We start from the raw sequence: 13991 nt of genomic DNA on the forward strand, positions 1-13991 counted from the left end.
ACAAAAGTCCCCTCCTCATCTCCTCTCCTTAGTCTATTTTGTGCCCATGCACTTTAGATAACTCATGTAAGTGGACTCATACAGCCAGTTATTTTTTTCCAAGATGTGGGGAAATAAGAGCAGGTAACTTACAAAATGTCTCACTAGCAGCACCAGAACATATCTGAATTTGCTGACATGTATATATTTGTACGCATGCATTTATTTTTGCCACCAGGGTTACTGCTGGGGCTCAGTGCCTGTATGATGACTCCACTATTGCCACTGGCCTTCCCCCACCCCCTTTTCCTTATAGAAATAGAGAGAAATGGGGAGGAATGGGGACAGATAAAGAGATATCTATCCCACTGCTCCACTGCTTTTGAAGCTTCCCTTCTACAGGTGGGGACTGGCGGCTTGAAGCTGGTACTTTTGCATCATAACTAGCAGGTGTGTTACCATCCAGCCCATGCTCTGATTAGCTGAATTTTTAAAAGTCACCTAGAAGCCAAAAATTTTATAACCACTGCTTATGTCTAGGATGGAGCTAAGTCCATTTTAAACAGCAAAGCTTTTAGATGACCTAGAAATCAAGACTTACGGTTTACATGTCTGGCTCTTTTGCCATGCTGCTATAACATACAGAAACTGCAATGCTGTCAGTATTAAACAGAACCAGATCTTATAGGCATAACAGTTAAGCTAAGACAAAATATAATAATCTCTAGGTCAAAAAAAGTTAAGTAAGCCAGTGATGGTTACCAGCTTACAATGCCTAGATCCTGAGAAGGATGTCAATCCCCTAAGGAAATACACATGTGGTCTGGGAAACAACTAAACTTCAAAACAGATGTAAAGATCATGCCATAACATGTAGTACAGACATCAATCCAGCCTTCACCAATGGCTGGCCCTAAAGTGAGTTCCCCCCCACCCCATTTCCTACCACAGACATTACTATTTAAATTTACTTTTCACAGGGATTTATCCCTAACTGGTATGAAGAGCAATTTAGATAGAAATCTTGTTAGCGTATGTCTAAGAAACATGCATCTGTGAGGCCCTCTGCTCCAGACTGAAGTGGGGTGGGGGGCACACTAAGAGAATTGGGGTGGCAGAAGAGTGGAAGGAGGCAAGGGCTGGAAGTCTGAGCAGAGGGTCTGCTCAATGTCCTATTAACTAAGCTAACTCAGTTAAAGTTACAATTTAATGGAAAATTCAATCTGATCATAAAACAAAAATAAAACAAATAAACAGAAAACATAAAACAGGTCATCCAGAGAACATCACTGAAAATCTCAAACATACTGTTCCTAATTGGCAATAAATGTCCTGATCTGGCCTATTTGAGCAGTGGCAAGTTACTAAAAAACAATCTGATATAATTTAGAGTTATAATAAACAGAACTGTGTCTAAATTAAAGAAAAAAAATCTAGCCAAGAACACAAATGGCATTTCATCTTGTCCCTTCACAGGAAGCAAAACTTTATTTTAGGAAGTTTAGTAGTACATTCAAGTGTATTCATACTGATACAGCTATCATTTCCCCCAAAATATGTACATAAAAAGATACTTAAGATGACCAGAACTCCACTTCATGTGTGCAATGAACTGCTGCATACATCAAATGGAGTGAAAATAGTTGGGAATAAGAATATGACTGATTTCAGATTTTACAGAGTCTTGCAAAATGCTTAATACCATTTTTCCTTATTAATTTTTAAGTGACATTGGTTTACAACATTATATAAGTTTCAGGTACACAGAATTATGACTCCACACTACATCATGATCATTCTCAAAAGACTAGTTTCCCTCCAGCACTAAACAGTTAACCCCCTTGACCCACTTCACTCACTGATAGTCCCATTCCCCTCTGTTAACCATCCAGTTTTTCTCTATAACTAAGGGTTTTTTTAAAAAATATATATTGTTTATTCATTTTCTTTGCTTCCTTATACTCCCTATATGAGTGAAATCTTTTGTCATTTGGCTTATCTCCCTTTGGTTTATTTCCCATTTTTACCTATGATAATACCTTCCAAGTATATCCATGTTGTCACAGAAGGCAAGATTTCATCTTTTTTAACAGTCAAGTAGTACTCCATTGTGTGTATGTGTGCATAGAACCCATCCTCAGTAATAGTTTTTATATCGATTATAGGGTGAAAAAATAGTATTTTATATATATTGGGCTAAATGAAAGAGATTATCAATATCAATTTCACCTATATCTTTTTTTATGTTTTTTAAAGTAGCACTACTAGAAATTTGAGTGACATATCACTTCTATTTTTTAGATAGATGTAGTAATAGGTCACTTTATTTATTTACTTACTTACTTTTTAACTTTTCTCCATAATTATTTTATTATTATTGATATAATAATTATCGACTAGACTGCAGAATAAGAGAAGTACAATTCCCCACCACCAGAATTTCATATCCCATACTGCTACATTCTTACCTTTTTAGGTCCCTGATTATTAAACAAATTTTTTTCTTTCTATCTTAATGCTTTTTTTTTTCGCCTCCAGGGTAATTGCCGGGGCTCAGTGCCTGCACCACAAATCCACTGCTCCTGGAGGCCATTATTGCCCTTTTTTGTTACCCTGGTTGTTTTTTTTTCTTTTTTTTCTTTCCTCCTCCAGGGTTATTGCTGGGCTCGGTGCCTGCACCATGAATCCACCGCTCCTGGAGGCCATTTTTCCCCCCTTTTGTTGCCCTTGTTGTAGCTTCGTTGTGGTTATTATTATTACCCTTGTTGACGCAATTCGTTGTTGGATAGGACAGAGAGAAATGGAGAGAGGAGGGGAAGACAGAGAAGGGGAGAGAAAGATAGACACCTGCAGACCTGCTTCACCGCCTGTGAAGCGACTCCCCTGCAGGTGGGGAGCCGTGGGCTCGAACTGGGATCCTTAGCCGGTCCCTGCGCTTTTGCGCCACATGCGCTTAAGCCACTGCGCCACCACCCGACCCCCAACCCTGGTTGTTTTACCATTGTTGTGGTCATTATTATCGTTGTTATTGATGTTGTCATTGTTGGATAGGACAGAGAGAAATAGAGAGAGGAGGGGAAGACAGAGAGGGGGAGAGAAAGACAGACACCTACAGACCTGCTTCACCACCTGTGAAGCGACTCCCCTGCAGGTGGGGAGCCGGGCCTCCAACCGGGATCCTTCTGCTGGTCCTTGCGTTTTGCGCCACGTGCGCTTAGCCCACTGAGCTACCGCCTGACCCACATCTTAATGCTCTTTATCCACCAAGTTGCAGATGCTACCATGATGCCAACATAACTTTCCTGGGCAGATGACACCACCAATGTACCCTGGAACCCCACCTCTCCATAGCCCCGTACCACTAGGGAAAGAGAGAGTCAGGCTGGGAGTATGGATCAACCTGCCAACGCCCATGTCCAGTGGGGAAGCAATTACAGAAGCCATGCCTCCCACCTTCTGCATCCCATAATGATCCTGGGTCCATACTCCCAGAGGGATAAAGAAATATCATGTGTATTTTACAAAGGTAGCACAGTGCTGTTCAGTAGCATTGATCCAAATTCTTTCTAGAAATGCTTCTGCATTTCCCTTTCTGCATCTTTGGTTCTCCCTTTTTAGTCTGCATGCAGTCTATTCTTCTACTCAATCCTTGACTGCAAGTGCCTCACAAGGTGATCCCTTCACCTCTTCTTCCTCCCCATACTAGGTATTCTTCCTGGATGACCTCCCCTACCCTCAGATTCCCACTAACATTCGTACACAGAAGACTGCCAGCCCTCTGTGCAAATCAGAGCTCTGTCCTGAGAACGTTGTTCAGCTATGCATACATCTAAGCACCTCTTCAACACTGGCCGCCAGCTATAGACCAATTTCTCTCCTTTCCGTGTGTTACAAACTCCTTGAGAGGCTGCTTCTGTCACGTATTTCTCATCTTACAGAGAAATTCCTATCACCCGCCCAAGCTGGTTTCCGCCCAGGAAGATCTACCTGCGAACAAGCTCTGGTCCTCTCAACTTACATTGAAAATGGATTCCAGAAGAATTTAAAGACGGGTGCTGTCTTTGTTGATCTCACAGCAGCCTATGACACGGTCTGGCACTGTGGTCTCCTAGTCAAGATCTCAAGATGCCTGCCTCCATGGGTGGCCAACACTATATCGTGTCTTCTCCAAAACAGAAGATTCCGGGTGCATCTGGGTGACAAGTCTAGCAGATGGAGACTTGTCTCAAGTGGCCTCCCCCAGGGCTCTGTTCTGGCTCCTACGCTATTTAATATTTACATCAATGACCTCCCAGAAACTTCTTCAAGGAAGTTCATCTACGCCGATGACATCTGCTGTGCAACTCAGGCATCCAAGTTCGACATCCTCGAGGAAACACTCACGAAAGACATGTCTCTGATATCTGATTACTGTAAAAAATGGCGACTAATCCCTAGCACTGCAAAAATGGTATCATCTGTTTTCCATCTACACCATGCCTCGGCCTCGCATGAGCTTCATGTGCAGCTTGGCAATACGAGAATCCGGCATGAAGCCCAGCCAGTCTATCTTGGCGTTACTCTCGATCGCACTCTGTCATTTCACAAACATCTCATAAAAACTGCAGCAAAGGTGGGCGCGAGGAATAACATCATTGCAAGACTGGCCAGCTCCTCATGGGGCGCGAGCGCTTCCACACTACAATCATCATCTCTGGCATTATGCTATTCCACTGCAGAATACTGTGCCCCAGTATGGTTCCGTAGCCCCCATGCCCACTTGGTCGATTCCAAATTATATTCCTCCATGAGAATAATTTCTGGAACCATCCGTTCCACCCCGGTTCCATGGCTGCCAGTTCTTAGCAACATCGCCCCGCCAGATATTCGTCGGGATGCGGCATCATCTAAGTTCATTTCCCACGTCTACGCTCGACGGGACCTGCCAATATACGCGGATATCTTCGCCCACCCTGTCCAACGCTTGACGTCTCGTCACCCAATCTGGTCCCCTACGCCTACACTGAACTTCTCTGTTCCAGACTCTTGGAAACAGAGTTGGCAGTCAGCTGAGGTCAAGAACAAACACCTCATCACAGACCCCTGCAAGCGTCAACCTGGCTTTGACCTAGCACGTTATGATTGGGCCCTCCTCAGTCGCTATCGAACAGCCCATGGCCGGTGCGCCGCTATGTTCCATCGCTGGGGAGCCAGAGACGACCCGAACTGCCCCTGTGGCTCCAGACAGACTATGACCCACATAGTCAACGACTGCCACCTCTCCAGATTCAAAGGAGGTCTCGAAACTTTACATCAGGCTCAACCTGACGCTGTTGACTGGCGATGGAAGAAGGGCAAACGCTAGAAGAAGAAGCACCTCTTCACATCTAAGCAAATCTGTCATTACACATTTTAGAGAGCTATTGCTCTAATATCATAAATCCAGCACCTTATTTCCTCCAGGCCCTGGTGATTTATTATATTTATCACTAAATATATTCCAAAGTACTATCTCTGCCCCGCCACCAAATCAACTTCATTATGCTATCATATATCTAAAATTTAGATCTGGTCATATTATTTTTCCATTTAAAATAGTCTAGTTTCCTTACTTCCTTCAAGATCAAGTGAAAACTCCTTATAATAATAATAAGGATTCATGCTTAATTCATAAAGGAATTCTCATCCATCATTCTGTTATTTGCTTATCAACATTCACTCATATGCTTCCTTATAGAATCTCACACTCAGGCCTATCTCAGCACCTGCAGTTCTGTGAATATAACACTTGCTTTCCTATTACCATGTGAATTCTCTGCTGATAGGAATATTCATTTTAAAAAAAGGAAAAATATAGTTGGGGCAGGGAAGTCACTCAGAGATATCACATATACAGAAGGTCCAGCCTGAGCTCACTCCTTGATGCTGAATTAAAAAAAAAGTAAAATCTGACATTCAAGAGAGACTAAATATATTATTCTAGGCGCCGGGTGGTGGCGCACCTGGTTGAGCACACATGTTACGGTGTGCGAGGACCTGGGTTCAAGCCCCCCAACCCCTTACAAGATGGGGATAGCTGTGCAAGTGGTGAAGCACTGCTGCAGGTGTCTCTGTCTCTCTCTATATATATCGATATATCTTCCCCTTCCCCCATGATATCTGGCTCTCTATCCAATAAATAAAGATAATTTAAAAAATAAAGATAATCAAAATTATATTTTATACCCTTCCTTCCCTAATTCTATTCATAATTTCCTTTCTTCATCCTGTTAATTTTCCTTCCAATTAGAAATTTTATTCTTTAATTTCCTCATGCAACCCTATGCAACCTACTATCCCTAGTTTACTTTCAATATGACAAAAAAAATGCAAATACTGCTTTGTCATTTCTGTCAGCAACTTTGTATAAAAACAAAGGAATAGAAAAGCAGTGAATGAGGGGAATCAGGCTGTAGCGCAGCGGGTTAAGCGCAGGTGGCGCAAAGCACAAGGACCGGCATAAGGATCCCGGTTTGAACCCCGGCTCCCCACCTGCAGGGGAGTCGCTTCACAGGCGGTGAAGCAGGTCTGCAGGTGTCTATCTTTCTCTCCTCCTCTCTGTCTTCCCCCCTCTCTCCATTTCTCTCTGTCCTATCCAACAACGACAACAACAATAATAACTACAACAATAAAACAACAAGGGCAACAAAAGGGAATAAATAAAATAAATATTAAAAAAAAAAAAAGAAAAAAGAAAAGCAGTGAATGAGATCACCGGATAGACAAAGCCATATGCATAGCAGTCTGGGTGGATGGTTTCATAATGCTCAGCAGCTAATCTAAAGCATCTGCATATTCAGTTGAGTCCGACAGGCATTGGTGAGTCCTCAGTGTTAGTGCAGCAGGACAGCAAGAGGTAACAGAAAAGAAATACCATATTGCTGATGGTGAAGTCAGCCATAGCCCAGCCTCACAACATTTTCTGACTTGTATCTGCCCTTCAAGCCAAAGCAGAAACAGGTTAAGGGAGAATGGGGAAGGACAGAGGAACTTGTCAATTATTGGATAACAGACTTGATAGTGTGAACAGTAGTAGCCAACTAGTACAGGTTCCAGTTTAAGCATACTGGCCCAGGTGTCAGTCTAAGGACCAAGATATAGACTGATACTCACAGAGCTCTTCCGAATTTTAGTTTACTACAGAACAGGTTCTGAAAGAAACATGTAAATCTGAATGACTTCTACAAGTATTTAAATTAGATCGGTAGGAAGAAATGCATATATATATATGCCATTGCTAGATTAAAAGGGTATATTCTTTTGATTACCTGTCAGCAATATTTCAAAACCACTCCATAGGGCTGGGGAGACAGCATAATGGTTATTAAAAGACTTTAATGCCTGAGACACTGAGGTCCCAAGTTTAATCCCCAGCAGTACCATAAACCAGAGCTAAACAATGCTCTGGTCAAAACAAATAAAATATAATAAAAAATAAAAATAAACTTAAAATAACAAAACTACTACACATTAGGTCCGGTAGTCCTAAGGAAAATTCAACCTGACGACAAGTATCTTATGGAACTTACAATCAAACAAAAATGAAATCTCTTGAAACATTTTACACCCTGAAGGATACAGTAACAATGAAGGGTGTGTTTTAAAGTTCCTGTTTTATTTTATTTTATTTAAAGCATCTATAAAACTTCATAGAACTGTAATACTAAACTGTATTACTAACCTGTATTACTAAACTGTATTACTGTATTATTATTAGCAGCAGCTTTAAACAACTGATTTAATTCAAGCAGCACAAAATTTACTCTTACCCGTGTCCAGAAATTAAGTTTTGACTCTGCAGAATTCAGTGGTTCTTTAGTAATTAGACAACATAAGCACCATATAAGAATTTTTTGGCTCTCATCTGCAAAAAAGAAAAAAAAAAGAAAACTAAAATGAAAGGAAAATACATTTAGTATAGAAAAAATGTATTTCACAGCAAAGCGCAGGGACCGGCGTAAGGATCCCGGTTCGAGCCCCCGGCTCCCCACCTGCAGGGGAGTCGCTTCACGGGCGGTGAAGCAGGTCTGCAGGTGTCTATCTTTCTCTCCCCTCTCTCTCTGTCTTCCCCTCCTCTCTCCATTTCTCTCTGTCCTATCCAACAACAAAGCAACGTCAACAATGGCAATAATAACCGCAACGAGGCTGCAACAACTAGGGGAACAAAAAGGGGGGAAAATGGCCTCCAGGAGCGGTGGATTCATGGTGCAGGCACCGAGCCCAGCAATAACCCTGGAGGGAAAAAAAAAAATGTATTTCACAAAAAGAAGGAAAATACATTTAGTATAGAAACTGTAAATATTAAGTACTATCTTTACCATATTTTACTAGTCTTGTATTCTGAGGAAAGCAACTTAGCTAAACTCTAATCACTTATCTTACAAGTCTATCAATAATAACACAATTCAATTAATTATGTAATCCACAGGGATCTGATGGGCATAGACAGTGATAGCTTTTCCATTTTAGATGAAGAAACTGAGTTGCCTGAGAAAGAAAAGGTCAACTCCATGGAGAAATCAAAAAGTGGGGCTAGGAGGAGAGACACTGAGTGTAAGGGACAGCTTTGCATATATGCTCATGGTAACAAGTGCATGTGTCATACCTTCCCAATCTACTTCATGTTTCCTTGGAATAACTATGATAGATCAGGAAAGAGAAAAATATTCAAGTCCTTAAAATATCAAAGGGGAATGTCGATTTTTTTTGTTTTATTGTTTATAATGATCAGCCCTTTTTATTTTTGTGTGTTTTATAATTAGTGATTACCAAGGTTTACAAGGTTTCAGGGATATAAATTTGTTGTGTGTGTGTGTGTGTGTGTGTGTGTGTGTGTGTGTGTGTGTGTGTGTGTGTAAGTCACGGCAACTACCACCAATGCCCTGTGCTTCTCCCTAACCTCCAAGTTCTCTCAAAATCTAAGGAACAATTTGGTCACATTTTTTCCAAGTTTGTTTGCTGTAGTTATCTATAGTCCACATATGAGCTAAATTTGGCAGGTATGTTCCTCTGCTTATATCATTTAGCATAATCCCCTCCAGTTCTATCTATTTTGTCTTGAAGGATAAAACGTCATCTTCTAAAAATATCAGAGTATTATATGTATATCACAGCATCTTTATCTACCCGACTATTTACAGACTTTTTAGTTACATCTATGCTTTGGCTATTGTGGACAATGCAGCTATGAACAAAGGACCCATAAATCATTTTTGAGTTAGTGTTTTCATGTCCTAGGAGTGGTATTGCTGGATCATAAAATATTTCCAGCTTTGTTTAGAATTACAGTATTTTGGGCTGGGAAGATAGGATGATGATTATGTGAAAGACTTTTATGCCTGAGGTTCTGAGGTACCAGGTTCAATCTCGAGCACCACCATCAGCCAAAGCTGAGTAGTGCTCTGGTTGGGTTGGTCTCGGTCTCTCTCTCTCTCTCTCTTTCTTGTTATCTCTCACACTAAAATAAAATAATAAACCTGTATGGATCCAGGCAGTGGCGCACACAGTTAAGCACACAGTGCTAAGCACGGGTACACAAAGATCCCGGTTTGAGCCCCGGCTTCCCACCTGCAGTGGGGGGGGGAGACACTTGCATATCAGATTTCAGGCTCAGGGGGAAAAAAACTAGTAAAGCCACAGGCCCTTTGGAATATAACTAACATATGGCTACTAGCTATCTACAAAATGGAGACCCCCCAACTCTTCATCTGCACTATTCTAGCCTTTAGGTCCATGACTAGTCAACAAGTTGTTTGGCTTTATATGTTAACTCTTTTGAGCCAACAGGTTCCAGATGCTAACATGATGCCAACCAGACTTCCCTAGACAGGCAACCCCACCAATGTGTCCTGGAGCTCCGCTTCCCCAAACACCCACCCTACTAGGGAAGAGAGAGACAGGCTGGGAGTATGGATTCACCTGTCAACACCCATGTTCAGCAGGGAAGCAATTATAGAAGCCAGACCTTCCACCTTCTGCACCCCACAATGACCCTGGGTCCATGCTCCCAGAGGGGTAGAGAATAGGAAAGCTATCAGGGGAGGGGGTGGGATACGGAGTTCTGGTGGTGGGAATTGTGTGGAGTTGTGCCCCTCTTATCCTATGGTTTTGTCAGTGTTTTCTTTTATAAATAAATAATTTTAAAAAAAAAAAAAGAAAGGGAGAGAGACATCTGACGACCTGCTTCTCCACTTGTCATTTTTATACTGATATCATACAAGTATTATTTGACTTAAAAAATGAGAAGTAGATATTAAATTAGTTAATAATATGGTCAAATCAAGTCAGTAAATCTTAACTAAACACCTTCAGGTATATCTTCTCCACCTTTGCTAGACCCAGAATGGCAAAGAATTAAAATCACAATTCTGCTCTGTAGTAGTATTTAGTCTTCCAAGGAAGGCATCAGACAGGCAAACCAACAGTTAGAAAACAAAGTAGTGTTATAATTAAAGAAGAAAGGTGCTAGAGGCACAATTTTCATTAGTCCCCGGCCAGGCTATTAAATTGCAAAAATTTAAGAGGAAGAAAGATAAGAACAAAGTCCAAGGCAAAAGGAATTGTATGTCACAAGCCCTGACATTATGTACCTTTAACCACTGTGTGTAATTTGATCTGGCTATGATGTATTTGTTATAGTTGTAGAGGATCAAACAGGAAATAAGGCAGGACAGGTAGGCAGGAGGTCAGGGAAGGGCATCTCCCCCAAAGCATCCAAAATTCCTCTTAACCATCAGTAAAACCAAAATATCACCCTTAAACAATAATACCTATGACAGATTCTCAATCTGAAGAATGATTTTACATATGGAGAGCAATGTGCAAGTTAATCTAAAACTGTGAAACAAATAATATCATTACAATAAGCATTTTATACTGAATTAAATAAAATTGTGATAATCATCTGCGGCTTTCTGCCCTCTAACACAGGAATTCCTTTTTAAAAAATTTTTTAAAATATTTATTTATTTATTCCCTTTTTGTTGCCCTTGTTTTATTGTTGTACTTATTATTGTTTTTGTTATTGATGTTGTCGTTGTTGGATAGGACCGAGAGAAATGGAGAGAGGAGGGGAAGACAGAGAGGGGGAGAGAAAGATAGACACCTGCAGACCTGCTTCACCACCTGTGAAGCGACTCCCCTGCAGGTGGGGAGCCCGGGGGCTCAAACTGGGATCCTTATGTCAGTCCTTGTGCCTTGCGCCACATGCGCTTAACCCGCTGCACTACCGCCTGACTCCCCACAGGAATTCTATTTCCTATAAAGTTGCATGAGTGGGTGACTAGGATAGACAAAGAGGAAGTATGAGTTTGTGAGTGTTTATGTATTGTGCTTATATGTAGAACATAGATAAATAAGTAGACAACAAAAAAGTGCTATCTTTGTAGTAGGACAGAGTATAAACTTTGATACACTAAGTTAATTGATAAGTTAATGAAAAAGTTAATGAAAAAGTTAACTGAGAGGTTAATGAAAAAGACACAAGATATTTATGAAGTAAAGTTCTAAATTTTTTTAAACAATGCAAAGGTGGAAATTATCATTAAAAGGTGGTATCTTGAGAGTGGATGCTTTGGCTTCTTACCATATGCTAAGATAAAAGGATTCCAGCAAGCTTTTGCCAACAGTTGACCAATTGTAGGAAAGTTTTTCATGATTGTTTTTGAATCCTGCAAAAGAAAATTACATTTCAGTTACTTAAAATGGACACTATGCATATCAGAAATGAACTGAACTGACCCCATAAGTAGAGAGCGGGATTTTGATATTTCTTAGTCAGTATATTATTTAGAAAAGCAGAGGGACAAGGCTTAGAGAAGATGTTTAGGAAAGTAACAAGTAAACAACTTACTTCATCCTTAAACTAAGTGACCAAAACTAAGTGACTTTTGATAGAAAAGTTAAATTTATTTTACTCATAATTATCAAGAAAGGCTACTTCATTTAAAAGTGACATAGTTCGGTGGAAATTAGGGCAAATAACATCTGTATGCTCATTCTGGTTATGCATTCTAACATAGTAAGAAGAGTTCCTGACTCACTGCAGTAAGACTATTTCTTTTATAAATTTTACTAATTTTAATTTATCTTATTAGTGATTTAACAACAAGATTATAAGATTCTGAGGGACAGTTCTACCCTCGGCCCTGACGATAACCACCACAGTTTTCACCAAGTCTTTGCCACAGTTTGACTACTTTTGATTTTCTTTTTAACAAATTCATGTGTTTCAGTTCTTTATATTGTACAGATGAGGCAAACCATCCAGTAGTCTTTCAGAAAACTACAGGTCCAGTAAGATTTTTTTTTTTATTTCGAAGAAGATTTAGAAGAACAAGAACTCTGAAACTTATAGAAAGAAAGAAAAGCAGGCAAAGTATAAAGCTTTATATCTCTGTAATATTTTGAGTACTACATGCTAAATGACATCATTCTTAGTCTATAATAACCTAAAAGCTGAGGGGGGGGAGAACTAAATAAGAAACAGCTTGAGATTTTTTTTTTTTAAGTCAACATGCTGTCATATAACTGGCCCGTTTCCCACCCCCTTACCTTTCAAGAAGTTCAGACATAAGGCCAAACTGAGATAATGTGCATGTAAGCTGAAATGATAAACAGTCCTCACTGCTACAACACTAAATTCCTCACATTTGTCTCAGTATCAAGGACAGTCCTAGACTTTCTGGGACCACTTCAAGATCCAATTACAAATTTTACTACAAAAAAAAAATTTTTTTTAAAGATGGTATTTGTTGCTCATATAGATTATAACTTTCCTCTTAATTTATAATGACACATAAGCTCTTATCATCAACATAAACTATTCTTTAAATTTCCTACTTTTTCTGAGGGGCCAGGCAGTAGCGCACTGGGTTAAGCATACATAATGGTGGCAAGGACCTCAGCTGGGGGTAGAGTGTTTTCACACACATATTACAGGGACATGAGAGATTGTGCCCGAGCTTCAACATCTGTACTGTAAACCCACCCGTAAAAAATAACAAAAAATACTACCTCCACTAAATGACCATTTATTGTTTTTTATTTTGAAATTACGAAGCATAAAAGTATTTTTAGTGGAATCAGGCGGTAGCGCAGCGGGTTAAGCTCATGTGGCACAAAGCACAAGGACCGGCTTAAGGATCCTGGTTTGAGCCCCCAGCTCCCTATCTGCAGGGGGGTGCTTCATAGATGGTGAAGCAGGTCTGTATGTGTCTCTTTCTCTACCCCCCTTATTTCTCTCTGTCCTAACAACGATTACATCAATAACAATAACTACAACAATAATAAAAAAACAAGGGCAACAAAAGGGAAAATCAAATTTTTTAAAAATTTATTTTCCCTTTTGCTGCCCATGTTATTTTTCATTGTTGTAGTTATTATTGTTGTTGTTATTGATGCTGTCATTGTTAGATAGGACAGAGAGAAATGGAGAGAGGAGGGGAAGACAGAAGGGGGAGAGAAAGAAAGACACCTGCAGACCTGCTTCACTACTTGTGAAGCCACTCCCCTGCAGGTGGGGAGCCGGGGGGCTCGAACCGGGATCCTTTCGGCGGTCCTTGCGCTTCACGCCACATGCGCTTAACCAGCTGCGCTACTGCCTGACTCCCGGGAAAATAAATTTAAAAAAAATTTTAAAAAGAAAAGTATTTTCAGGGCTGGGGGTAGCTCATGTGGTAGTGTCATGGTGGGAGGTAGGGCCATGTGCAGGGCCCTGGGCAAGAGCTCTGGCAATACAGGGAGCGCCTGAGACCTCCCCGACTGCTGAAGTGGTGTTATGGTATCTGTCCGTTCTCTCTTTTTCCCACTGTCTCTAAATAAAAAATGGGAAAACAAAACAAAACAAACAAAAAAACAGTCTTGAGAGAGGCCACTCAGAGGCATCACATATACCCATATGTGAGGTCCTGGGTTCACCTTCTAATGCCACACACACACAAAAAAAAAACTTTTTTTTCATATTATGAAAAGATGTTAATTCATTAAACTAGCTA

The 13991-nt window shown here is 40.5% G+C and overlaps 1 protein-coding gene across 2 annotated transcripts in view; it reads right to left on the reverse strand.

The window, feature by feature from the left end:
* Window positions 1-13991, reverse strand: part of FANCC (FA complementation group C) — a 192669-nt gene that overhangs the window by 127227 nt on the left and 51451 nt on the right. For both annotated transcript variants that reach the window (XM_007539871.3, XM_060200477.1), the window contains exons 3-4: window positions 11582-11666; window positions 7767-7861 (exon numbers count right to left, since the gene is read on the reverse strand). In XM_007539871.3, coding sequence (XP_007539933.1) covers window positions 7767-7861; window positions 11582-11666 — 180 coding nt within the window. The remainder of the gene's footprint in view (window positions 1-7766; window positions 7862-11581; window positions 11667-13991) is intronic.

This window comes from Erinaceus europaeus, chromosome 10 (assembly GCF_950295315.1).
Source record: "Erinaceus europaeus chromosome 10, mEriEur2.1, whole genome shotgun sequence".
Classification (NCBI taxonomy): Eukaryota; Metazoa; Chordata; class Mammalia; order Eulipotyphla; family Erinaceidae; genus Erinaceus; species Erinaceus europaeus.